At 36.8% G+C, this 26627-nt stretch overlaps 5 protein-coding genes and 1 long non-coding RNA gene across 10 annotated transcripts; 4 read left to right on the top strand and 2 right to left on the bottom strand.

The window, feature by feature from the left end:
* Window positions 1-512: 512 nt before the first annotated feature.
* Window positions 513-9596, top strand: LOC135171457 (WD repeat domain phosphoinositide-interacting protein 2). Of its 5 annotated transcripts, none has more exons than XM_064138032.1 (11): window positions 513-827; window positions 2464-2546; window positions 3380-3546; window positions 3644-3838; window positions 4087-4203; window positions 4290-4444; window positions 4569-4742; window positions 4980-5087; window positions 5273-5373; window positions 6840-6896; window positions 7994-9311. In XM_064138032.1, the coding sequence occupies exons 1-11, from the start codon at window positions 691-693 to the stop codon at window positions 8038-8040; spliced, it is 1341 nt and encodes a 446-aa protein (XP_063994102.1). In that variant the 5' UTR covers window positions 513-690; the 3' UTR covers window positions 8041-9311. The 5 variants fall into 5 exon arrangements, with proteins under 5 accessions (XP_063994102.1, XP_063994111.1, XP_063994085.1 ...); XM_064138015.1 differs by lacking the exon at window positions 7994-9311 and adding an exon at window positions 9320-9596 and having other exon boundaries at window positions 514-827; XM_064138006.1 differs by lacking the exon at window positions 7994-9311 and adding an exon at window positions 9320-9596 and having other exon boundaries at window positions 514-827; window positions 6840-6902.
* Window positions 9597-11083: 1487 nt separating this feature from the next.
* Ter94 (Transitional endoplasmic reticulum 94) lies at window positions 11084-15638 on the bottom strand. Its single transcript, XM_064137848.1, has 3 exons — window positions 15485-15638; window positions 12211-14505; window positions 11084-12058 (listed from the first exon to the last, which is right to left on the bottom strand). Exons 1-3 carry the CDS (start codon window positions 15499-15501, stop codon window positions 11968-11970), a joined length of 2403 nt encoding a protein of 800 aa, XP_063993918.1. The 5' UTR covers window positions 15502-15638; the 3' UTR covers window positions 11084-11967.
* Window positions 15639-17574: 1936 nt separating this feature from the next.
* LOC135171400 (uncharacterized) lies at window positions 17575-20358 on the top strand. The gene is made up of 4 exons (XM_064137926.1): window positions 17575-19106; window positions 19379-19479; window positions 19677-20153; window positions 20227-20358. The coding sequence occupies exons 1-3, from the start codon at window positions 17575-17577 to the stop codon at window positions 19715-19717; spliced, it is 1674 nt and encodes a 557-aa protein (XP_063993996.1). The 3' UTR covers window positions 19718-20153; window positions 20227-20358.
* On the bottom strand, window positions 18660-19234 carry LOC135171553 (uncharacterized). The gene is made up of 3 exons (XR_010300568.1): window positions 19175-19234; window positions 18963-19033; window positions 18660-18793 (listed from the first exon to the last, which is right to left on the bottom strand). It is a non-coding gene; the product is annotated as an uncharacterized LOC135171553 (long non-coding RNA).
* LOC135171533 (leptin receptor overlapping transcript-like 1) lies at window positions 20152-22066 on the top strand. Its single transcript, XM_064138165.1, has 4 exons — window positions 20152-20358; window positions 20470-20544; window positions 20680-20878; window positions 21241-22066. Exons 2-4 carry the CDS (start codon window positions 20504-20506, stop codon window positions 21352-21354), a joined length of 354 nt encoding a protein of 117 aa, XP_063994235.1. The 5' UTR covers window positions 20152-20358; window positions 20470-20503; the 3' UTR covers window positions 21355-22066.
* A 309-nt stretch (window positions 22067-22375) lies between these two features.
* Window positions 22376-26348, top strand: LOC135171369 (transmembrane channel-like protein 5). Its single transcript, XM_064137855.1, has 10 exons — window positions 22376-22446; window positions 22714-22782; window positions 22846-23294; window positions 23532-23683; window positions 23775-23859; window positions 23963-24111; window positions 24441-24831; window positions 25052-25734; window positions 25854-25987; window positions 26057-26348. Exons 2-10 carry the CDS (start codon window positions 22743-22745, stop codon window positions 26230-26232), a joined length of 2259 nt encoding a protein of 752 aa, XP_063993925.1. The 5' UTR covers window positions 22376-22446; window positions 22714-22742; the 3' UTR covers window positions 26233-26348.
* The last annotated feature ends 279 nt before the right edge of the window (window positions 26349-26627 follow it).

The raw sequence follows: 26627 nt of genomic DNA, 5'->3' as shown, positions 1-26627 counted from the left end.
AAAAACCTAAGGGCTGAACACGTTACCTCATCGACAAGTTGATACTCTGCATCATTCAGACGATCATCAAGTCCATTAGTAATTTTGAGGACAAAGAAAGGAATAAGGAGATTTCGATGAAACTCAATGATGAAGAATTGACTTAATTACTCGAAACGATGTTTATTTTACAATCCCATATATTGTACATTATCTCATTGTTTACTACAGAATAAAAATTGTAGAAGCATCGAAAAAATAAATTCATTTCTCCACAATACCAAAAGAAAATAGACAAACTGTTTGAGAGCAGATGATGAAAATCCGGCAACCTTGTACACACTCAAACCCCTTCATCCCGCGGCGTCAAGCACGCAAGCTGCGTGCATCACTATGGAAACGGAACGAATGGAACAGGGAATGGCGCTTGACAATAACCATTCCCCCATCGTTCCGCTGATTCAGTGCAAACGGTTTGTCAGCTGTTTGGCTCAATATGGAATAATAGCATAGTCGCCAGTCCCGTCAGTTCAGTGGATAGTGACCGTACCCACTCGACTCTCTCCCCCCCCTAACAACCAAATAAACCATCAAAAATCTTTCACAATATTATTATTTTTTTCCCAGTGCGTTAACAGTGCAACTCCATTACATCACCCAGACATTCTCAATAAACAATTATTAAAAATACAATTATTGGGTGCAAAATATATGCAAAATCTAGCGCGCAACGTGGATGTATTGACGCAAGGACTTAAATACAGTATATCTGGACTCATGAACCTCGCAAATCGAACAACTGAACCTCAGAGTGGAGCTTATTTTGTTAATTTCAATCAGGACTGCACGTAAGTACCATTGCAACCTATAACCTCTACAAACAGCCATTAAAATCCAATAAATTGATAGTACAATCTTCATTACCATAGTCAAAACAATAAACAACATGAGACGCGTGAGTCGTGAGTTTGAAATGACCGATGTCATTGTCTTTGTTGTCAAGGATTTTACGGACATTTCATAAACTACGAAGTTCATGTCCTCAGCTATGCTCTTGCTATTCCATTGTGTCTTGGTCTATTTTGTTGTTCTTCCCTCTATCGTCATTTGTTTCTGTTTTGCTTCGTTCCACTCAAAATCCATCCCTTTTCTGCATCTGGCAAACAAAATTGGATGATTTGTCCCTTTGGTTCTCTCGATTAAATCATAAATACGTGGTTTATATATTTTTATCAATTATCTTAGTGGAAACTGCTGTTGGCGTCACCCTCACTGAGTGCATCAATGCGCTTCTCATCTCGCGCAACTGGTACAACGTATTGCCCCTCTTATTTCCTCTTTGTCCCTCTCCGTTTGCTTATGTTTTCGTTGCATGCGTCATTCACCTACCTATTTCAACTAGGCTTGCCCTCACATCTCCCCGAACTTGAAGCTTGTTTCTCTTTCTTTGGAAATTAATTTGTTACGCGGTGATTAATTAAGGGGTTGGGCAGTCATTAATTGACGATAACTTGAGGGAGACCCGGGGAATACCAAGGGGATAGCCACTGCTTGTCCTTTCTAATAGTTTTTTTTTCCTTTGTTTTTGTTGATTTCATTGGAAAATATGCGAGATTGCGTTTATGAGGGTTTTTTTTATTCAATCAGTCTGTTTGTTTCTTATGTAGTTCGATTGCCACACGAGTCCTTGTCCAATCTCTCGGCGATGTGTGTCGGTGATGGTATTCAACGACCTCCAATTACCTTTTTTAAAATATAGCTGTAGTGGTGTAGACACGATTTGGAAAATTATTTGGAAAGGAATGGAAAATCTCTGGTGTTTTTTTTATGTACTCAGGCCTTGGCCGGATTTGTCGGGGAGAAAATAAACAAATTTCTTTACGACTATGATGATGGCTCTCCTATTTATGAAAATAAAAGATTTGGAAAATGAGGGTTTTCTTAAGAATGAAAATCTTTTTGAGAGCATTTCTTTTCCCGCGACAAAAGAGTTTAAAATTTTATTCCGTTTGTTTGACACAAGAAAAATGTTATCGCGTACAGCTATGAACGTTTGAAATACTGGTGTGCATGTATTGTTAAATTTTTACACTTGTGCACAATCTAAATGCGTACAATTTTTATGTCCATGCATCACACTGTGTTCTAGGCTTGAATGGGAAAATGATAATTTTGTTAAGATTCAAAAATTAAAGAGAAGAATTTTTTTCGAAATTTTTGGGTCTCGCGAGAGTTTACTGATGAAAAAGTGGAGAGATAGTTTGTTTCTCGTTTGTTTTGGTCACTCCGGTGCTCTTGAGGACAAAAGAAATACCAGTATGAGGTAATGGAGTGCTCCCAAGGTCTTTGACCTTGTAATTTATAGAATGAAAGTACGTGCTGTGATAATGAGTGGGATTTATCCGAAATTGAGCGAAGGTCGGGGTGAATAAAATGTTGATTTACGTGTTTTTTCCCTGTAATTGATATATTTTTTGTTTTCAGGTCATTGGCTGTTGGGTCAAAGTCCGGTTACAAACTATTTTCACTGACCTCCGTTGATTATTTGGAGAAAATATTTGAAAATGGTGAGTTTCGCTAATTTTGTGCACTATTGTTGTGCATTGCTTTCAAAGCAGCGTAGAAATTCGTTAATTAATTAATCTCCGTCAACATAAACGGATTCGAAAAAACGACGAATGCATGGAGGGAAAAAATATGTATGGAAAACAGGAAATTACTTGGAAATCTTGGATGAAAAGGTCGACATAAGTTTGAGAATATTTCACGGAAGATAATAATTCTATCAGAAGTGGTGACGCGGGGGGAGAGTCGAAAGAATGATGAAAGAGAATGTCAGAGCAGATAAATGGTAGGAGTCTTTAGAAAATGCTAACGAGAAATGTACTGTCGGCATTAAACCACGGAGATTTCTTGGGCCGATGGAAAACAGTCATTTTAGATCATTTAATAATGAATTCCCTCAAAATTCGATGACGAAATTTATTGAAAGCATTGGGTTTTCCACTGAATTTCTTCGCATGTGTATCCTCGACGAAAACAGGTTTTGACCATGAATGTTTTCCGTTAGATATTTCAAAAGGTTCGAAAATAGCTGATATTCTACCCTAATCTAATGTTTTCAGAAGATAACACATTTGTGGTACTGCTCTCCTCTAATTTCTCTGTTACAAAATTATATATTTAGTAAATGTAATTTCTTTCTTAAAGCGGATTGTTGGAGTGAAGGCCCTATGAATATCAAATTGTTTTGCAAGGTGTGGTGTCTTTCATTAAAAACCACTAGTCATGACGGCCAATTTTAGGAGCAAGAGAAATCACTTGTCTAGCATTTAATCATTATTTGTATTGCCAATACATGTATATATTTTAATTCGTCATCTGTGTTATTATTTTTCAGATTCCGAAGACATTTGCATTGTCGAGAGGCTGTTCAGCAGCAGCCTCATGGCGGTTGTTAACTACTCATCTCCAAGAAAACTCAAAGTTTGTCATTTCAGGAAGGGAACGGAGATATGCAACTACAGTTACTCAAATACAATTTTGGCTGTGAAACTTAACAGAGCGGTAAATTCATTGAATATTAACATTAATGTATCGTTATCGTAACAAAATGTGTATTGGAATAAGTGGAGGGTAATGAAAATAATTTCACTGATTGCAGAGACTGGTAGTCTGTCTCGAGGAATCTCTGTATATCCACAATATACGGGACATGAAGGTGTTACACACGATTCGAGATACACCGCCTAACGTTGCAGGCCTCTGCATATTGTCGATAAACAGTGACAACTGTTACCTCGCCTACCCTGGGTCCAATACCATTGGCGAAGTCCAAATATTCGATGCCATCAATCTGGTAAATTAATTGGATCGTCCAGAAATTTAATTATTCGGAAAGCGCGTCAGCCTTCAATAATGGTGGATCCATAATGCACTTCCCGAATCTTTTACATTTGAGATATAAAAAAAAATTCCCAACAGTATTTGTAGATTTCCTTAATATTGTCAAGTTATGCGGAATTTTTGAAAATGTGTTTACTAATTATTTCGTGACAATTTTCGTCACGAAATAATTGGACTGATTATTCTGATTCGTTCCTTTAGCAAGCAAAAACAATGATCCCAGCTCATGACAGTCCCCTGGCAGCGCTTGCATTCAGTCCAAATGGTACCAAAGTTGCAACGGCATCAGAAAAAGGCACTGTGATTAGAGTCTTTCAAGTAAGTATAGTCGAAGGACGTTGAGAACAAAAAAGTCTGTCATTACAATTGAAGAATTAATTAACCTATTGTTTATCCTCTTTAAGGTTCACGATGGAACTAAATTATTTGAATTTCGCCGAGGTGTGAAACGATGCGTGTCAATCAGTAGTTTGGCATTCAGCATCGACTCCATGTTTTTGTGTTGCTCTAGTAATACAGAAACGGTACACATATTTAAACTGGAGGAACCGAAAGAAGCGTAAGAATTCTTTGATTATTTTTCTGTTCAATTTTCTGTAGGTGACACAATTTAGTAAGTTAGGAGTTTCCGAAAAAAAATCGAATAGAAAGGATTCCTTATTAATAATGGAAACTTTTTTTAGGCCGAAACAGGCACCTGAGGAGACCCAAAGCTGGATGGGCTACCTGACGAAAGCAGTGTCAGCCTCAGCAAATTATTTACCTTCACAAGTTACTGATGTATTCAATCAAGGCCGTGCATTCGCTAGTGTGCACCTGCCATTTCAAGGATTGAAAAACGTCTGTGCCATCACTACGTAAGTATCTCTATCTATTGCTTAATCGTTATTAATATTCCACCATGGTTTTCTCGCTTTCATTTTGCTAAATCGTAGATTCATTATCATTTCTAGTTCACTATTTTTATTTAACAAAGAAGCTTGTATGCTATATATATATATTGGATTGGCGCTTTCTCTCATTTGGTTTTTGTTGTGATGGAATTTTTCAAATTAGTCGAGGGGGAATGAATTAATTTTTCTATTTTGATTTAGAATACAAAAAGTACTGAGGCTACTCGTGGCAAATGTAGATGGTTATCTATATGTCTACAATTTGGATCCCAATGAGGGCGGCGACTGCACACTTTTGAAGCAGCACAGGTATCTTTCAAAATCTGATTAACACCCAGAGCAATAAAATGAACCGATTTCAATAATACAATAATACCTCATCAGTTCCAATGCAATTCTTCGGCAATTATTTTCTAAATGCAGTTTAATAATGAAAAAAGGGTCGACTAGTTGAATATTATTTGTAACTTTCTTTTATGTTCTATAAAAACCAGATTAGATGGAAAACAGGACGAAGTAGACTGCGCTAGTGCGTCAACCGCAGGCGAAACCACAGCTAACGTGACACCTGCAGCCCCCATAGTACAAAATCCAGGTAATAAAGATTGCTGAAAATTACTTCAACAAAATTAATTTTATTGAAATTAGGTTACGAAGTAAGTTTGTGTCGCATGATAATGACAATGAAAATCAATGACAATCTGTCATCAAACAAGAATTTTTGGCAACACCCAGGGAACCGATGAAATGTGCAAAAATAAATCACGGATGGACACTATCATTTGAGAAGTGACCAGTAGGATAATCTCTTCTTAAGAGTATGAACGTTTGTTATATTATAAGAAATTATTGTTTCCTGTTTCCTTTAACTTCCATTGTCCGAGTAATAGTTCTAGCTGAAAATTTACATATCACATTGTTTCCGTGATTTATTGCACGTATTGTTGGGGATCGGTGAGCGACACAATAATAACAGTGTCGTTCCCTCGTGTTAATGCCACACACGCACACAAGCAAATGAACGTTGATACGTTTGAAAAATTTCCAAGATTGTTCACATTGAAAAATTCCGAGAAATTTTTATCGTATCATTAGCCATTCGCTAAAAACATTCCTCCGATTTGAAGATGATTAAGATGATATTTCATTTTGAAAGCGGAAAAGTAACTGTAATGCATGAATAAACTCCTCTCTTGAATTTCTTTGTAATTTCTGGGAAAAATTACACATACTTACGAATGATGATCTTCACACATTTGCAAAATGTATGAGCATTTATCGAATTTAGTTTATACGTTACTTGCCGCCAGAAATAATGAGTAGATTAATTATATTGTTCTTTTATTATTTTAGTAACTCAATTGCGATAGAGTAATTAAAATGGATTTTTTCGTCTTTATTGATGATAAAAACAGAAAAATCTGTTTTTATTAGTTGCTTGCTCTCGTCAACTCGTAGGAATCGTAGGAGTCATTTTCGAGCGGAGTGGTAAAACGTAATAAGTAGAATTTTTAGTTTTTGGAGATTATGTACTCGTTGCAGAGAACCTTGATTTTACGAGGAATGTCAAACGATTTTTTTATTAAAAAATTCCGTTACCTATAATTGGTAAAAATGAGTGTGTTTACTTAAGAGTGACAAAGTTTCATAGAAAAACCTCGAAAATTCTCATCCTTGCTATGTATAATATTGCACATTTACCAAAACATGGAAAGTCCACTTATTACATTTATTCCGCAGCCGCTGAATTCCACATAATTGAATTTCTTATCTTTTTTATTTACTCATCATGACCCATGTGGGTGCGTGTGTGCGCTCTTCTATTCTCTCATCATAAAATTTCTTTATCATTTTCTATGAATATCGGTGAAAAGCACATGCTTCATTCTTTCGCTTCTTAACCCCCGCAATGAGACTGACTGATGAACAAAAAATGAATAATAAATGAATAAACAATCTCTGTCGTGGGGTAGTGGGAGCCGGAGACCTTTCTTTTTCATTAGTTTATGACCTCAACTTTTGATGTGATTTTTTATTTTTTCTTTTTATTATCCGCTGAAGCCTGCATAAATAGCTACGCGGGTGCGTTGCGCGGCCGCTCACCAGACTCCATGTCAGGTACTGGTATGTCCACTATTCAAATTCACCCCCGTATTCGCTCTCATCTCAAAAAAAAAATATTGAACAAAATAATTCGTCTCGTTGGTAAAAAGTTGTTCAAGTTTTACACGAATCATTGATAATTTATCTGATCATAAATTAGTGATTTGTTTTACCCCATTTTATTTATTAATTGCTAAAAAAATTAATTCCATTATCGTCGAATTTCTTGTGAATTGACAGAAATGGATTTAATGATTTATTTTATTAACATTTAACCGCACACACACACGCGCGATTATTAATGTAGATTTTTTGACATCAGAAATTATGAATAATGATGTCAAAAAATTATTTTGCGGGTTTCAAGGGGAAGAGCACAACTTTATAGTTGGCCACTCAATGCTGTTACCTCCAAGGAGGAATTTAATCATAATTTTAGTTTTCTTAATATTTTTATTACGGTAGTGGGTGCTGAGATATTCTGACGGGCGAGTTTACGTATAAAATTAAATACGATTGGGAAATCTGTGGATTATAACTTTAATTAATGCACGATCGATACTAAATTGAAGCATGCACCTTCTTCAATTCAGTTAACTCTCTGTTTCTTTGTTTATAATTTTGTTATTAATATAATTAACCAGTCCCCTTGGTTGCGGCTGGGGAAATTTGTAGGAATTACCAGAGATTTTTTTAATTTTTTAATTTTGGTTCTGGGATTCAGTAGCAATGCGGTAAATCCGGTTGAATAGGCTTCAATTTTTGGCCAGTTTCTGATGAATATCTTGGGAATTTTTTTATCCACTAAATAGCAACTAGTTTAAATAAACTGAATCTCATTGAAGAACAAAAAAACTGCGAAATCTCCAAATTCCCCAGTCTCCTCATAATGACGTTGCTGTTTTATCCAGTCGAAATAACAATCACTGGTGTGATATTTTTCAAATTTTCATATCTCGAAGTCCACAATTCAAGATTATTTGGCAGTGATAGCGGGACTATCAACGAAATATATAAAAATAAAACGAAAAACCTTCATGTGTGGCATGTACGTAGCATGAGATTGAATAATTGTATTTGTCTCGTAGAATCATTGTAACTATTGTTTTTAGATGGGATAATCCAACAATTCCTGGGCCAGTTGAGCAATATGTTTTGACGAGGGGACCCTAAATTTGATTTAGAAGGAGCAAAGTCATGAGAGTGGATTTTTAATGAAAACATCAATATTGACTGGCTAATTATGCAACGTTTAACTAATTGACAGTTAAACAAAGTATTGATCATGGTTTTCCTTATTTTTGTTAACTTTCATGGAATAATTGACCTGATTCATCATTTTCATTGAGGCTTTTAAATATTTTCTGTAGAATTTCTTCAGCTCCAATTTTGCAGTCTCTATTTTTACAGTTTTGATCTCAAAAATATTGCAAAATTAGAGGCGAAGGAATATTACAGGAAAAGTATCAATAGAATGTCTGTTTATAGAAAAATCAAATTTGCTAGACCTTTACATTGAATTTTTTCACATGTGTAGCCATCTATCTATTAAAAACAGTTTTAGGCACTTGTGTTGATAGCTATTTTTTGTTATTTGAGCACCAGATCATTTTTAGCCCCGTAGAACAAAGATATCGACCAAAAATGAGGAGAAAATGACTTAACATGGGAGGAGACGGAATGATACTCTTGGCACTGGCCTACAAAAATCGATTGAAAAAATATATATTGTTGAAATGAAAATTCAATGAAGCAAAGAAATGATGCAACCGTCATGGAACTGGCAAATCAATCGATGGTCATTTGATGATGGCTCGATTTGTCTGCTGGTTCACTCGGTTGATGGCCGATCAAATGTGATTTATTCTTTGATCGATGCAAGCAATTAATTAATGAGTAATCATTCGATAGTTGGTATGAAGGATTAGTCAATTTTTAATCATTGGTTGATTGCTAGACGTTTATCAGTCGATTGATGGTCGATCATTGGCCCATTGTCGGTCAGCGGTTAGTCGATCCCAATTATCAGTGTAACAGTTGATCGATAATTGAACAATCATCACACATTGACCGGTGATAGTTGGTCCCAGGGTCCAGGTGTATCGCTCGACATAATTTATTATTTTCGGCCCAATGACGAAATGTTCTGTTTATTGTCTCCCTCGAATGGAGTGATATGAATAAGAGACACTTAAGTGAAATCCACTCATCCTATCTACCCACTATCCCATCCTCCTCCATGGGAATCATCCAGCGAATTCAAGTAATTACCCCATCATCTCCCGGAAATAATCCCGAGACAATAACAATAGCCATCAATCAAAACTAAATCATGCTCACACCAATTTTTTTCTCGTTGAAGATTTTGTGCATAAAAAAATGAATAACTCTTAACTCTACAATGAAGTCGTATTATTAACCATGATAATGGATTCTAGAATCGGAAAAATACCACGAGATGATAGCAGCTACGGAGAGTCCACCGAAGGGAGGCGGGACCTTCCGATTGGACGATGACACTGAATTTCCACCAGTGACACAGAGAACGGATTGAAGAAATTAAAGCCTCGATAATATATCGAAACATATCAAAGGCAAAACGAAGAAAAGAGGGAATTAATGCAAGAGTTCAAACGAAAAGATTGTTCCGAAGGAAATGCATGGTAAAAATGAAACAAAAAGAGAAAAAAATCACGAAAAAATATAAATAAAACGTAAGAGTGAAAAGAACGATTAATATGAACGTACGTTTAATATTATTCGAAGTAGATATTTCCCTTTCAACTGGTTATTTTGACGACGTTTTTTAAAAATATAATTAACGTCGCGCCTAATGACGGACACTCTTCATGCTGAATAAAAGGCAAAAAAATCAATAAAAATACAAAAGAACAAAAAAATTGATAAGAGAATTAACTCAGACGTTTGTTGTCTATTTAATTTAAAGATACTTAGATGAACTATCATTGATGAATCCACGGAGTCACGATCGGTGCCAATTTGTTCGCAGATTCACGAGGATTTCATGATAACTAGCAACAACGACGCGCTTTCTTCAAATATTTTATTTCAGGAATCATCACTTTGATGAATAAATCAAGCGTAATGATTTTTTTCATTTGTCGAAGAAATTTTGTCTCTTTCTTATGTATGAATGTGCATGTTTCACGCACATGCGCTCAAGGCAGGATTTACAATCCAAATAAAAGAAATTTTTAACATGATATTCTGATACATTATGGTGACAAAAATAGGTGAAAAATGTGATGGGTATGAACGAAGTGGTTTAATAACCCTGGCTACAGTCAATAGATCCACGATACGTGTCCTTTCGACAGTTTTATACTAACGCGTCTTTGTTTAGTAAATGAAAAAAAATGAATAAAAGAAATAAAACGACATAGTTTTACTTTTATAAAAATGAGAAAATAAAAAGAGACAAAAAAGATTTAAAAATTATGTGGATAAGTAATTAATGAATAATTAATGCGTAAATAATCCAATGTAAATACTATTGCGAATGCTTGTGCATTGTCGTTAATTGCAAATATTATAGACAAATCCAATGAATATACGTGAATATACGTGATTATGTGGTTATTCTTTGGTGAATAGTTATGATCTCCTTTCCATTCGCGATAATTTCTTCTTATTCTTTTTGAAAGATGAATTAATTTACTTCAAAACTAAACTGAAAAAGGTGAAAAAGATATGAGAGATGATTGTAATGACACATATAAAATCTAAGAAAATCTTATTAGACTTTATTGAACCCCATGATAGTTCCATAAATTTCGTGCAATTCGTTCATTGATAGGATACTTGAGCATTTTTTCTATTCGTTGAACACCATTCGATCATTTGCCATTCAAGCTTTCACTTAGCCTGAAATTATCGAATAACAGTGATGTTTCTCGTCTTGGAGTGGTTAGAAAGATTTGAAGTGAGTAAAAAAAGAAGTATTTTTTAAATCAAAATAATTTTAAAAATTGACATACTATGTCTCTTCTATTTTCCGATGTTTTTGAATTAATGGTTCATGAACAATCAATCCATTACGACAAGAATATTGTTTCCAATATTGTCAGGAAAGAAGAGTCCTCCATGTGGCACATACAATTAAGATAATCCTTCAAGACTTGAAAATGGCAAAAGTGAATGTTTTCAAAAAAATGGGCAAAATCAGCAGGAATTCCATTCAATCAATGCATAGCTTTAATATTTTATTCATTTTTGTTTATTTCATTTATTTATCTGTTATTATTTTAACCTTAACGCAGTATGAATTATGGTGTGAAGGGTAAAACGTAAGGAGTAGAATTTTCCTATTTGTTAATTCTGTAGTCATCCCAGACCAAGATATTTCAGGGGAAGATATCAGAACTTCGTTAGTGAAAGAATTTGCAACGGAAATCACATATTTTCCCCTAGAATCGTTTGCTATCGAGATAATTTCAGATTCAACGAAATACGATAAGTCAACTCGTTCAGTTACGCTTTAACATCTTTCACTTCTGAATTATCGACAATTTTTTTTTTTCAAACCTACTTGTGACGATTTTTTTCGTGAAAAAACTTGCAGAGTGACGACACAACAAAAGGGTCTATCATACAATAATCTAGGGAAGAAAACGTCAAAATATTCCCATATTTTCGTTAAAATGGAATGCGAGATGAGGTTTCTGGGGCATATAAAATTCTTTTAATTGAATCATCAAAACGGTATAAAAACATGATAAACGAATCCTTCATTTTTAGAAGATGATTTTGTTATATTTTTACTTATTTATTTCATTCATATTTTGTTTAATTACTTAGTTCCCTGGGCCCAAATTTTGTTTATGATCTGAGATGATCAGTGATAAGATTGCTTTATTCATCCACCCAATTAATTATGAAGAGGATCACCATTAATCAGCACTTTTCATTTCGTATTTTCTATTGAATTATGGATAATGATAGCCCTAGAAATCGTGACAGGCGTAAAAACTTACATACGAAAAAGAGAGGGAGGTAAACAATGAGAATATCAGATAGCCCCTTTTGTAATGCGTTTCACTGCACTGAACATTACAGTTACGAAGACTTAACCATAGAGGTCATCGTCACCATCGTCTTGGAAGGTTTGATCACCCTGCGTCGAATCTTGTGGACCTCCACCAGCATTTTGGGGGAATCTGAAACATTAATAAAAGCCCATGAGCAATAAATTCCTCCTCACGTTGTTTTTTTTATTGGAAATATACGAATTGAAATGACCTAAATTACTCGTTTATTGATTTTGCTAATCCCTTTTTCCTGTCCTCACTTTACTCTACATAATAATTACCTGAAATTGGTGCCGAAGCCTCGTGACTGCTGTAACGTCTGTGCGAACATCTCATACTTTCTGATATCATTATCCGACACTGAACGACGAGCGAACCTCATTGCTTCCTCAAAGTGAGCCCTTGTAATTTCCGGAACTGGATCGTCGTCGTCAGTATCCATGGACACCGATGGATTATCCATGCGCTCCTTTTCCCGGCGAATCTCAGTCTCGATGCACTGTCTAATAGCTAATTTGCAGGCACGTTGACAGATTTCAGTCAAATCAGCACCCGAAAATCCGTGTGTGACTTTAGCGATGTACGTTAGATCAACATCTTTAGCTACTGGTGATTTGCGTAGATTAGCTCGGAAAATAGCTTCGCGTGATTTCTCATCTGGCAGTGGAATATATATGAGTTGATCGAGACGACCTGGCCGAAGGATTGCTGGATCAATAATGTCTGGACGATTCGTTGCGCCGATTATAAATACATTTTTCTTCGCTCCCATGCCATCCATTTCAGTGAGAATTTGATTGATGACACGATCAGCTGAACCACCACCATCACCCACTGATCCACCACGAGATTTTGCGATCGAATCCAACTCGTCGAAGAAAAGCACACAAGGGGCTGCAGATCTTGCCTTATCGAAGACATCCCTGACATTGGCTTCAGATTCTCCGAACCACATTGTTAGCAATTCAGGTCCCTTAACTGAGATGAAATTCGCCTGGCATTCGTTGGCAATAGCTTTGGCCAACAGTGTCTTACCACACCCAGGAGGTCCATAGAACAGTACACCCCTTGACGGTTGCATTCCAAACTTTAAGAATTTGTCAGGATGCTCGACAGGATATTGAACAAGCTCCTGCAGTTCCTTCTTAACATTTTGAAGTCCTCCAACATCGTCCCAGGAGACAGTTGGTACTTCGACGATGGTCTCACGTAGAGCACTGGGGCTACTCTTAGCCATAGCATATTTGAAGTTGTCCATGGTGACAGCGAGTGAGGCCAATACTTCAGCATCAATTTGATCGTCTTCGAGATCAATAAGATCCATCTTCTCTCGAATTTGTTGGAGTGCAGCTTCTGAGCAAAGCGAAGCCAAGTCAGCACCCACGTGCCCATGGCTCTCAGCAGCAATTTGCTCCAGTTCAACATCCTCAGCAAGTTTCATATTCTTCGTATGAATGCGAAGAATCTCCAGACGTCCAGTTGCATCTGGAATTCCAATATCGATTTCTCGATCGAAACGACCGAATCTGCGAAGCGCTCCATCGATGCTGTTTGGTCTGTTCGTCGCTGCCATGACAATAACATGAGAACTCTGCTTCATACCATCCATCAAGGTCAACAATTGGGAGACAATACGCCTCTCAACTTCACCATGGGTTTTCTCACGTTTTGGAGCTATGGCGTCAAGCTCGTCAATGAAAATAATAGCTGGTGAGTTCTTCTCGGCCTCTTCGAAGGCCTTACGAAGATTGGATTCTGATTCACCAGCAAGCTTCGACATGATCTCGGGGCCGTTGATGAGGAAGAAAAAGGCACCAGTTTCGTTGGCAACAGCTCGGGCAATCAACGTCTTTCCGGTTCCTGGGGGTCCGTACAGGAGAATACCTCGTGGGGGCTTAACTCCGATCGCTTTGAAGAGAGATGGATGACGGAGGGGGAGCTCCACCATCTCTTTAATTTGAGCAAGCTGCTTGCGGACACCTCCGATGTCATCGTAACCCACTGCGTTGAGAGCTTCTTCCTCTTCCTCCCTTTTAATAGGATCTCCTTCGCAATGAATAACGGTATCGGGGGCAATTATGCAGTAAGGACCAGGATCAGTTTGCACAACTTTGAATTCCACCGCTCGCATACCCCCACGAACAATGAAGTTATCGTCTTTATGAATGGGACGATACGCCTCCAGGAAGTAAGGCTTCAAGTAAACCTCAAATAAATTACCAGCGAGCCCCTCGACAGTGTCATCCATGGGCAGTACATGAATGCGTTTTCCATACTTGACATCGGGACATGCCTGAACAGATACAACGTCGCTCAAACGAACACGAAGGTTATTCCTGACGACTCTGTTCATTCGTATTTTTTCATTTGGACATGTCTCGTCTGATAGTACAATGCAGACAGTCTCTTTACGTCTCTTTCCTTTCAGGAGGACTGTATCACCACGAAAGAGCTGAAGCTCGTCCATTTTGGCCTGCGACAAGGCAACGACAGAGTTGTCATCATTAACAGCCTCCTCCACAAGGAGCCTATTAGGTTTGTCCTTTTTGCGAAGGATTGCTGTTGCCAAATCACCACTGAAAATTTCAGAAAAGGAATTACAGTATTTTGATACTCTATTTCATTATTCTGGATTAGTGCATTATTTTTCGAGATTGGTTTTTGGGAGATGACTGTCGGAGTTTCAAGGATGATTTTATGAGATTATTCATTAAAATGATTAGTTCGAATGATAATATTGTTCGATGAATCATGATTTCAAACACGAGAAAAGGTTAGATCACGCTCTTTGTAACCTAACTTGGCATGAAAATTCTTTTGCAAGCTGAAAACTTCCCCATTTCGAGAAGTCCGAAAAATACTTCTCATGTTAAATTCCGTAAAAACTATCCTTTATCATTGTCCGTTAAAATTATTCGATTACGAGACAAAAATAAGAGCCTTGGTAGGAATTGGAAGTAGAGAATTTAATTCGACTTTTCTGTCCCATTCGTTTGTTTTTTGGTTTAGCAAAATACACAAAATTCCATGAAAAAAAGTCAGGATATTCCTGCTCTCCACGAAGGCTTCGGAAAAAAGACGATAGAAGAAACTGATGACGGTTGAAGATTCATTCTAGAGTTTTTCATTTTATTTATATCATGTCAGCTGTGAAAATTCCTTTGTCATGGTTTACTGCCGCTGAGGAGGCGCAAACGGCCATGATCGAAAGTGAACCGATGAGTAAATGCCTCTGAATTAAAAAAGACGATCGGTCACCCCTGGCAACAAACCCAATGTTTACTTTAAAAAAAAGATTTATCTGTATTTTTTTCAATCGTTCCGTGATTTTTTTCTCATCCACAAATAATTGTTCAGTGAAAGTTTATGTGAAAATTTCTCAGAGTCGACATGATGACAAGGTAGAATTGAGGGGGTAGAGTGCCTATGTAGCGTTGAAAACGTCCTACGTGCACGAATCACATTCGCCGGCGATTCCCACACACCAAAATCATAAAAATCATTGCAGGTACAATGAAATTAATACTTCAATATGATAATTAGGGAATTACTTACCTCTTCTGATCACCCATGGTTACTATCGGTGTTTTCTAAATGTACAAATCTAGTTTGTTTGCGTTTCAATGTAATGCACGATCAACATGTACAGTTTACTAGAGCTGTTCTGAGAGTTCCAACTCCCAACGTCATAAGCTGCAGGCTAGCTTCTAAATAGTCATGGCTAACGTATGATACAGAGGGGATTGTGAAGCCAGAAACAGGGGGCAAGTTCTCGCAGAAACCACGAGGTGGCGCTGCGGTCACTTTGACCCTCTCCTCCACGCTTTCTCATCCCACTCTGCAGCTGTTCGGCACAGGTGGGATTATTTTTAAAATTGTAAAAATATTTAATAAAGCCAAAAAACTTGAAACTTATTCTGAAAAATAGGAAAATAACGGAGAAAAACATAAGCAAGAAATTGTTTTCGATTTTTGTTTTATTTCCTCTCCCTTCGATACACAATTTCGATAAATAATTTTTACTGTCAATTAGCGCATCTGTTTTTCAGAGAAAGTGAAAGAAAATTAACTCATTTCATTGACATTTAACACTGGACGCTAATTGCTGAATGGCGGGGACGAAGCCCGCACGAGGAGAAGGTGCTACACAGCGCCGCATGGAACATCCCTAGGAACTTGTTTTGATGTTGACAACAAAAATTTTACAACACCTCCCTGTATCATAGCTTTGTCCTACCATAGGCCAATGTTGTCATGTCGCTGATGTGGCGATTTCCGATAGTAATAGCGGAAGTTTTCATGAAGAGCGAGGTGTTTTTGAATGACACGATTTCCATTGACGAACAAAAAAGGTCTAAACATTTTTTGTTGTAGTAATTGAATCAGATACTTTCCTCGGATTTATCGATTGAATTTATCTGTCGATATTCTGCAACCGCCGACCAGTCTTCATTTTTCCAAAAACTTTACCATGTATCACTCCATATCATGATGGTAAACATGGAAATTGTTGTTTACATCGATGATGATTCATTATGGATCGCTTATCAAAAATATTTGAAATATTATCATTCATCTCCCCTCATGAGGACAAATTGTTTATCACCCTTCTGGAGAGGGTGTTGTTCAGTGCGTCTCAGGGGTTCATTACTGAGTTCTGACGCATGTCAACGTATTTAAGGGTACGATATGTCATATGGACTCCCATAACTGGGTCTATCACCCCTCAGGGTGCGGGTGGTTCACCGCCTCGTGAGGATAAAGGTTCCTGACCGATACTCGATGATTAAACAACAACATTCGATAGTTCCCCGGCATCTCTCGAAGCAGAAGTTATTCAACCACATTCATACATCTATTGTTAATCTTTATGTATTTCATCTCTGTATCATTACGGAATTTATCACGCAATTCAATTGAACTTGCAAATAATTAAGTTAACGAAGTTTTGACATATCAGATCAGTGCATCATTCACCTGGCAAAATCAATGTGACAGTGTCAACGAATTATTCATATCATCCCCATAAATCAAGAGCGAAACTCATCAGCTTCGTGAAAGCCCTCTTTCAGGACAATTTAATTCTTCGTAAATATAATCGCACCCTTTCTGTGACTTCGTCCTATAAATGAGTTCGTATTAAGCTACTCATTTACCCTCGTGATTCCTTAGACTAAACAACTATTCAATTTATCATAATAAATTTAAATTTAATTGTCTATTGATAGCGGGGTGTTACTACCTACGGTAGCAGTTGTCGTCTTCCTCAATAGTTCTTCCTCTTAAAAGAGACATTAATTATGTATATGACAAGAGCTTTAGTGGCGATGTTTATTATGTTAACTAATGAAACTCACAGTCATCCAGAAATCCACTGGTTTGAAAGTATAGCTTCGCGCCTCTTGCCCTCCCATGATGTCCACACAGCTTTTGTGATACATCCGCGTAATGCAAGTACTGCTGACGTAATCAACAACGAATTTCTTGCAAAAATTATGGAGACAATGCCAAGTGTAGCAGTTGAAATAGAGGATGATCGAGTCCAGATAAAAGCAGTGGATTTCGTCGTATCGAAAGAATCCAGTTCTCTGTTGTTCATTTTCTATTCTGATTACTCTGGAGACAATGCGCATATTTTTGCAGCGATGCGTGCTATGAACAAATTAGTCGATTTTTCTGTGAACTATATCCTCATCATATTGAGGACATCGTCGAATTTAACTGGAGGTATAGAAAGGATCTTGCAACATGCCTGGAACCAGTCGATGTCCAATATCTTGATTGTTGAGAATCGCTTGCGGACAAAAACTAGAACATTAGCTGGAAGATCCTCCGATAATTCCCATTTCCTCACCTGTGGACTTTTAAAATGTCATGGTACGATCAGAAAAATCAAAGAAGACAGACCAGTCCAAGTAATAATGCATCAGTTCAATTTTTTCACCAAAAAATTCTATCACCAACAAGCGACTTCTGATGTTCGGCTGTTCCCCAATTTCGCGGACAATATGCATGGGCATGCGATAAGAATACAGTATTCGGACACCACTAATGATATGATTGACAGCATCACTCGAACTTTGAACGTCACTACTTTAGCAGTAACGGGATTTCCATCGGATCAGCCAGCCGATTCTTACGAGGACTTTCTGAACACAAGCTTAGTTGACATATTTAGTCTTGTTGTTCTCTTTAATGATACGGAGTTCTCCAAATCCAGATTAATTACAATACGACCAATCGTTATGCTCATGCCTAATGAGTATGAGTTCAATAACGAAATACTTAACGGCAGTTTAGTGAGTGGTACTTACATATTGCTCATCCTCATGGCTGTTTGGATCGTGACTGTTCTTCTGAAGTTTCACGAGAATATTTGGAAGTTCTTTGCGATTTTTAGCTTGATATTTTCCATCGGAATGTCTCGTGAACCCTCGAAGAATCATGAGAGAATTCTATTCATCGTCGTCACCACACTGGGGTTCATGTACTCTAATGAAATTTATGCTTCCTTCACGAATCTCGGTATTGATCCTCTCGTGGAGAAGGAGTATGATACCTTTGAACAGATCGATGAGGTAGGATTGCCGATCATCTCGACTGAGGGAGATATCAACAGCATTTATGCGGAAGCTGATGGGGCCAAATTAAATTTGAGAAAGAAAACTGCATCCCCAGATGCATTCAAGGACATTGACTGTGCTGAAATGGCGGCTTTGCATCACAATGTTAGTTGTTTGATGTACAAGGCGGTGGCGGAGGATAAATATTGGTTTTATAGGGATGGCGGTCGTCATCGATTGAAAATCGGAAAACCCATATTTTGTTTTGCTATGTTAACTGCCGCTTTTCGTCACGGTTTGCCTGGTAAAAAAAAAATGAATGTCATTGTTGAACGATATCGGGAAATGGGGTTAATGGCTCGGTACTACTCATTGAACCAGGCAACGATTCCAGGGAATGAGGAAATTGAAGACAACGACGCAGAAAACAAATCAACGTCAGAGTTTCTGCGACAAATTATAGTACTCACATTTCTGGGACATTCATTTGCTGTAATCGTGTTTATTGGAGAATGTTTGGTTTATTCGTGCAGCAGGTCACCTGAAACAAATGAAGAAAAAGTTGAAGTCAACCAATATGGGAGTGTTAAAAGGGAAATGAAAAGGCAGGAAAGGTATGGAATTTATAGGCGTCTCAACAGGGAAATTGCCTGAAGAGTCATTTTGTTAATCTCTCACTCACATAATCCTCGTATGATATAGAAATCCTTTGGATGATATAGAAATCCTTTGGAAATCCTTTGGATTTCTATATCAGTTAAGGAATCAAAAATTACTTCTTATGAGTCCCAACCTCAAGATTAGAAAATTGAAAAAAATTGATGGAAACTCCCGATTCAAATAAACTGGAATTCATTAACCCTTTTTCTGTTTTTCATTGTTTCAGTTGGAGTCCTGTTGTTTTTCGAATTATTCATTACTGCAGGCCAAAAAAAATATTTTCATCATGCTGCGGGCAAAAGTGTGTGAATTGTGGCGGAAAAATAGGTAACAGATTTGTTATATATTGAACATGATCAGGCGGCGATATAGCATAAAAAATAAATCTATTTGATCTATGAAACAATTAAAATTCAAATGACTACGAATCCCCCGTTCAAAAACAGGAATGTCTGTCGGTTCGTATGTCCCGCCTTTCTTATGGGCGCTTCATGAAACTCCACCATTTTTTTTTCTCCTACCAGTGCGAACTTCACGAACAATGCTTGCTGGAGGCTGTTTTTGAGTTTACGTACGCCACTTTCTCGTGACACTGTTCGATGAGTTAATTTTCATCGTCGATTGTCAAAATCATCTGCAATGGCCGGGATTAAAGGTTATTCGGTACAATTACTTCTCATTGAACGTGATAGATAAGAAAAAGGACATATCTTGACGACATTGTACAATTCTCCATTTTTACGAGGATCATTATGGATTGTGTGGGCATTTCATTAAAGTGAAAACAATTCAGAATTCAAGGCAACATAACCTACAAGATCAGATACATTCTTCGTTGTTTGGTCACGACTTGACATTTCGGTTTATTTAATTGTTGAATCTCAGATGTGTTTTTCTGTTCTCCAGGAGTTAACCTTTTTTACTGCTCGGGGATTTCTAGTTGTCTAATTATTGACAGAACTTGAACTTGCATGATGAGATACCTTACAAACTACAAAAATGTAAATTATTCTAGGGCCTTTGGGCACCATTGAATAAGTGGAGAATTACATAATTGTTGATGATTGTTTCTAGGACACATTCCATTCTCTATTAGCCTTAAAATTCATGATAAATATGTCATAGATCTTGATGACTTAATTAACAGGATGTTTTCTTCTTTATTTTTCATGCCCTGTTTTGGTGGATCGACTGGACAACTACAGCGTGAGTAAAGCACTTTAATTTATCTAATTTATTTTGTTGATTTGCTCAGAAAAATCTGGATTTTTTATTCCAGTTGTTGTCTCTCTAAAATTTTTCTTCATTTTATTTTAGATTGGTTTCATTGGCATTTGCTGGTTCCATAGGAATGACACTTGTCATTCTCGGCTGCGCTCTCCCGATATATGGGTAAGTGGAGTCTCGAAAAATTAGGATTACGCACTGCATTAATTTTGGATGTAGCTTAAAAAGAGACTCTTGTTGAAGATTTAATTGAATTGAAGTAGTGATAATCCACGATAAGAACAATGCCATTGTTTTCAGATCTTGGTGGCCACTATTCGTCATTCTATTTTATGTACTCGCCCCAATTCCAACTATGATAGCACGGAGATACACTGAAGACTCTGGTAGCAACAGTAATCCGTGTTTGGAGCTAGCAATATTTATAACAATGGGTATTGTTGTGTCATCCTTCGCTCTTCCCATCGTTTTAGCGCGAGCTCCAGCTGATGTAGGAACGGTAAGAGCTTCTTTTTTCGATTCGAAATTTTTTTACTTGGTTCTGAGTTAAAAAATCAAGGGCAATCGAGTTATTTAATTCAATACTCTTGATGTTTTTCAATTATCCAACGTAATTGCATGTGAAAAATTTTCATAAAGATATACCCAGACGTAGTAGACCTTTCTTCACTGGCTTAAATCTCGATTGCTCAACATGTTTTATTTGAAAAAACCAAAAAGCGATAATTAATTACAAGAAATTTGCGAATTTGAATATAATCTGTTTTTTGATTCTTTGGAATTGATTTGTGGTTTTCAATAATCTTAAAATTTACCCTAAGGGTAGAGGTACTTTAAATTAATGAATACTTCAAATTTCAGATTCAACCAGGTGCCTGTTTTCTAACTCTAGCTGGAAACGTTGTAGTCTACTCGACACTCATTGGCTTCTTCATGACATTCGATCACGATGACTCAGACTACAGTATGTGGTGAAGGATTAAAATCCAGCTGTACTTACTTTTCCATAGTAAGATATTGATGACACTCGATAACAAAATCTAAGTGAAACAAGTCGAAGACGAATAAAAAAACGTCCCCCCTAATAATCGAGACAGTATCGAGATTCCACGAGTGTACTCATACTATTTACTCTTTCCCCTTCATTTTATACGAATTAAAAAAGAAAATATTGCGCGAGAAGCATTGACTGATGGCTACGCTTTAATTTTAATTACTCTAAAACATAGATAACGAATGAATAAATATAACTACCGGTGTGAAGATTCAATGAAAAGGAGGAGCTATCCAATCATGTTTTTATTTTACGTTTGTTCGTAATTAGATGTCGTATAAGTTAGATACGACTATGGTCTTCACATTAATTTGACATTTTCTTGTTATTCATTTGAGATGAGAATTATTTTTCTTACACTGTATTAACTATGTTTACAGTTACATTCAGCATTTTCTTCTCATTTTTTCAGTTTTTCTAATAGTAATCAGTGAATTCGTCACTAGTTGAGTGATAAAAGAAAGTAAAGGAATTATGTAGTTGAACTGTTTTCGCAGGAATAAATGGGGAAATCATGGCAACTGATGAAGGAAAACAATGTACAATTGTATTCATGAAATTATATAGTTTTTCTGACATTTCTGTGATGATAAGTTTTAATAAAAATTCAGAAACTATTGTATGTCTCTAAAACGTGTTTGATTATTTATTTGGAGTGAGATCTTCGTGGGTAACTGGGATAATGACGCCTCATTAGGTACATTCAATTAGCCGCAAAAAAATTCGTGTTTAAATCGTTGACAGGTCATTTCTTGTCGGAAAATGAAATAATTCTATCGTTTGTACTGAGTTTATGCCCATTTGTCCTGAGCTTAAAATGTGCGTTAGTTTCTCATTTATTTGGCGAAGGGGAAAGATTAACGTTGACGGTTGCGCCAATGTTAGTGATGTCCCCGGCATGTAGAGGCACCACCGTCAATTCTGGTGACAGTCAGCGGTAAAAAGTTTCGTATGTATATAACCGACCGGTCATTTCTTGTTGCAAAATGAATTAATTCTATCGTTTGTATTAGGTTTGTGCCCGTTTGTGCTGAATTTAAAATGTTTCGTTACTTTTTAATTTATTTTTAAATAAATTATGTATGTAGTGACAAGACCAATATTATGGCGGAATATCTGTACTATTTATAAACCTCCAAGTAGTTTTGTTGTTCCACATGAATACGTAGCTGTCAAACCAGCATGATACAAACGGATATCACACTTTTAGTATTTGTTATCTGATAACGTGATAGCTATCGATGCTTATCACCGATTGATTTGTTCTTGATCTTTACCAGAAAAAAAATCAATTCCCATATTGGGTAGAATGGAAATGGTGCAGGAGGACGTGTGCATACGATCAGAAGGTAAGCCATTTTTTATTCCAATTCTAGGATGAGATAGTTGATGTGATCAATGAGTTTCAACAGCCTCCGAGGGCTCGTCAGCATGCAGTGAAGGTCAGATGGCTCAGCGGTTCGGTTTAACAGCTCGACGAGCTTCGGCCCAACGTTATCAGTCAAAACACACCCGGCATTTGCCATCCAGGGCCATTGCTGTTCTGGGAAAAGCCAACAATTCTACGTTGAAGCTGGTCGCTCCCCAGGTTGAGTCACCTTCGCCGATTGGCAGCAGATCGCAGATCGAAGAAAATGCTGAGACCATTGCATGCCATCTCGAGCTGCAGGAGGACCTCATGCAGAATGATCCCGTGTCTGAGATGAGAAGGTTGGAGGCTCTGAGGGACATGCCGCAATGTCTCACTGTCAAAAGGTCCATCAGAGCTAAATTGACTCGTTCAATAAATTTGAAAGGGGACAGGAGGGTCCTTAGTAGGTGGAAGAGGATAAAATATACAATGAGTATTTTTTTCATGAAGGTAATTCTTGAAGATGTCCACGTATCTTTTATAATTTAGGACAATTACACCTATAAATTCAACAATTTTTGCTTATGAAACCGATCAAACGTAGTGCCATCCTTACTGATGCATCCAATTATCCAGGGAAATTGCCATATTTTAATTAATTTTCGTGGAGGTCCCAATATTCAAATTGAAAAACGTTGAATTCCAGGACTGAATTGTTTTTACTCGCTTTCCTTCTTAATTTTCTAGTCTTTTGTTGCGATGAGGGAATTCTCATCAACTATTGAGTTGTGGTACGGCCCAATCAAGTCAATCGAAGGCCATTTTGGCAGTGGAGTTGCGACATATTTCAAATTTCTTCGTTGGTTACTCATCTTGAATGTAATCAATTGTATTCTTAGGTACAATCGCTTTTTCTTTTTATGAAAAAAAATTTTTTTAACGCTTCCAGATGTCTGCAAGCCCTATTGTTAATACCATTATTATTTCCAGCATGTTTTTTATCGTTCTTCCACAATCTATGTTTGCCACGTATGGAAACTCGACGTTCAATTTCGGAGATTTTTTCATCGGAAATGTAATTATCGTTATCATTATTATGTATCATTGTTTACTTACCAATTTATTCTTCACATATAATTTTCATTACTTAGTATGATTTTTGTTGCCTTTTATTTTAGGGTTTTATGGAGAAAACTATTTTTTACTATGGTTTTTATACAAATCGTACAATTGAAGCAATACCTGGAGTTCACTATAGCATACCATCGGCTTATATTTTAACAATGATTTTCTGTTACGTTTTCACGATTATTCTTCTTTCTATGAAGTAAGTGCACATTTTTCTACCATTGTAATGAGCCATCAGCAGTCTGTTCATTTAATTTCTGAGTTATTTTTCGTCCATTTCTTTTATTTTTCGTCCAACAATCAGAGAAAATAGGAAAGTCGCGTTGAGGAAATTTTCGAGGAGGTTGCTCAATAGAATAAGTAGCATAGAACATAAAATTCTTTTGACTTTCTCTGTAGAATATTTTCTATTTTACATTGCTATAGAATTCGCCAACAAGTATTAGGAACTTTTATAGATATGCAATGTTCAAACATTCTTCAATGCAGAAATTAAAAATGCCCTAACAATCGAAACAAAACTTTCAGAGTTGCTAGTTCTTATCGAAAATGCTATATCGAAACTTCCGGTGGAATTCACAATTTATACGCGACGAAAATATTCTGTGGATGGGACTACAGCATCGCTTCGCTAAAAGCAGCAAATCGTTGTCACCAATCAATCTACAGAGAATTGAAGGAGCTTTTGGCCGAGTCGATCACCAAGAAAAATTCAAACTTCTTGAAACGACTGACTGCATTGTCCATTCAGTTCTCAATGACAGCAGTGGTACTGGGTGCCATGGGCGGCACTAGTTGTCTTCTTGGCTATCTCTTGCTGAACCATAAACCTCAGAGTATGAATTCTGCATCACTGCTCATGGTACCATTAGTGGTTACTGGGATTATGAATATTTTTCCTGCAGTTACTTCACAATTGGTAATTCCAATTAAATTAATAGTATGATTCAATAATTTCGGGGACTAGCAACAACAATCATTATTACTATCATCTTTTTTAGAGAATGAAATAACTTCACGGCTTAGATGAAACTGAGGGGAGGAAGACACTGTAAAAAGTCAAAAATACGTTAATGAGCATAATACATGACTAGTTTCTCAATCACATACGAAATAAATATTGTGTTCATCATTTGCAGGTGAAATTAGAACGTTACAGTTCGAAACGTAAATCTCTCTTCGTCAACATGATAAGAACCTACATAATGACAGTAGTGATTATAGGAACATTGCTCGCATATTGGCTGACCCGAAGCATGTACTACTGCTGGCAAACTGAACTTGCTCAAGAGATTTATCGCCTAATAATCTTCGACTTTCTAGTCTTCACTCTCGGGAGTTTCATCATGGAGTTCCTTAGATGTCAGTTATCTACACGCTGGAGTGCAATTTCAGCCCCGAAATTCGACATTGCTTTGAACACCCTGAACCTCATCTACAACCAGATTTTATTCTGGGTTGCATTCTACTTCAGTCCACCTCTGTCGTTACTCATGGTTGTGAAGATGATTTTAACATTTTATATAAAGAAATTTGGGCTTATGAGACATTGTGAACCCCCCTCGACTCCTTGGAGAGCTGCTCAGACTCACACGTTATTCTTGGCACTGGCATTTTTGGGGATGACCGGGGCCCTCACTGTCCTGGGATACGTCATCACCAGTGTGGAGAGCAACAGTTGTGGACCTTTTAGAAATTATGCTTACACGTGGTATGTCATCATCGAGGAAGTGCTGAATTTAGGAAGAGACAGCAGATTGTGGACTTTTGTATCGAATTTTGCGAGACCTGGAGTAGGAGCTGCCATTTTAATTGTTATGGTGTAAGTCTAGAAATTTCACTGCAATTCTGATAAAGAAGTCACCCAGTTTTTTTAATACACTTTTGTCGTATGTGAGGCAATGGTTACCATTACATTATCCTTATTCTTTTTCATTTCAGTATGACAGTTTATTGTTTACGCGCTAAAGCTCTAGCTGGTAGAGAGATGGTGCAAATACTCAGGGAAATGTTGGTGTTACAATCAAGAGATAAAGAGTTTTTACTGAATGAATTTTCTAAAGTAGCTGATGAAGGTGAGAATGGAAATTAAATTCTACAATATTTCTGAGAGAATTTCATCTCGTAACGATTTTTGTTCCCAGAGTGGTTAAAAAGGAGGACAGCCAACGAGAATCGTCGCAGTGTTATGTCGGGCCGACAATCTGCTACTGTGAATCAAAAGTTCTCAAATGAGATACGTGAATCCACAAATGTCGACGTATCCTCGCCGAATTGTTCGAGAAATTACGTGACATTTGATAACGAGTTTTTAAATTAAGCATGATAATTATTATAAATTGTTTATCAGCTACAGATCAATTAGTCACTTTGTGCAATATTTGTATCACAAGTCTTCCAATTACATATGCCAAAGTATTTGTATTATCGAAAAGACTAACCAGAGTTCATCACTAGGGTTAAGGAAAAAAATTAAAATTGAAGATAATTAAAGTACGAGATCGTAAGTATCTTTCAAATTTTCATTATTCCATCAAAAATATTTTATTTAATGAAATTCCTGCATATTCACATGAAAATTTAAATAAAAAAACCAGTGAAATTTTTTTGTGTACATATTTTTTAATTTAAACACTTCATTCAAAGGTACTGGCGACTCTAGGACTCCTCCGTTGCTAAGGACACAAAGTATCTCTTGCGTATCCATAATCAACA

This window comes from Diachasmimorpha longicaudata, chromosome 2, assembly GCF_034640455.1.
Source record: "Diachasmimorpha longicaudata isolate KC_UGA_2023 chromosome 2, iyDiaLong2, whole genome shotgun sequence".
NCBI lineage: Eukaryota > Metazoa > Arthropoda > Insecta > Hymenoptera > Braconidae > Diachasmimorpha > Diachasmimorpha longicaudata.
Note: the sequence above shows the minus strand (reverse complement) of the source record. Positions and strands in the feature narration are given on the sequence as shown.

Bases quoted from the DNA above. Each gene is read 5' to 3' on its own strand.
- LOC135171400 (XM_064137926.1), top strand. From the start codon at position 17,575: ATGCGTGCTATGAACAAATTAGTCGATTTTTCTGTGAACTATATCCTC. The intron at 19,107-19,378 runs GTATGGAATTTA...TCATTGTTTCAG, and splicing joins GAAATGAAAAGGCAGGAAAG to TTGGAGTCCTGTTGTTTTTC. The intron at 19,480-19,676 runs GTAACAGATTTG...TTCTCCTACCAG, and splicing joins GAATTGTGGCGGAAAAATAG to TGCGAACTTCACGAACAATG.
- Ter94 (XM_064137848.1), bottom strand. The intron at 12,059-12,210 runs GTAATTATTATG...TTAATGTTTCAG, and splicing joins GGCTTCGGCACCAATTTCAG to ATTCCCCCAAAATGCTGGTG.
- LOC135171533 (XM_064138165.1), top strand. From the start codon at position 20,504: ATGACACTTGTCATTCTCGGCTGCGCTCTCCCGATATATGG. The intron at 20,545-20,679 runs GTAAGTGGAGTC...CATTGTTTTCAG, and splicing joins TGCGCTCTCCCGATATATGG to ATCTTGGTGGCCACTATTCG. The intron at 20,879-21,240 runs GTAAGAGCTTCT...TTCAAATTTCAG, and splicing joins CTCCAGCTGATGTAGGAACG to ATTCAACCAGGTGCCTGTTT.
- LOC135171369 (XM_064137855.1), top strand. From the start codon at position 22,743: ATGGAAATGGTGCAGGAGGACGTGTGCATACGATCAGAAG. The intron at 24,112-24,440 runs GTAAGTGCACAT...CAAAACTTTCAG, and splicing joins ATTATTCTTCTTTCTATGAA to AGTTGCTAGTTCTTATCGAA. The intron at 25,735-25,853 runs GTAAGTCTAGAA...TTTTCATTTCAG, and splicing joins GCCATTTTAATTGTTATGGT to TATGACAGTTTATTGTTTAC.
- LOC135171457 (XM_064138006.1), top strand. From the start codon at position 691: ATGCAAAATCTAGCGCGCAACGTGGATGTATTGACGCAAGGACTTAAA. The intron at 5,088-5,272 runs GTATCTTTCAAA...TATAAAAACCAG, and splicing joins ACACTTTTGAAGCAGCACAG to ATTAGATGGAAAACAGGACG. The intron at 5,374-6,839 runs GTAATAAAGATT...TATCCGCTGAAG, and splicing joins CCCCATAGTACAAAATCCAG to CCTGCATAAATAGCTACGCG.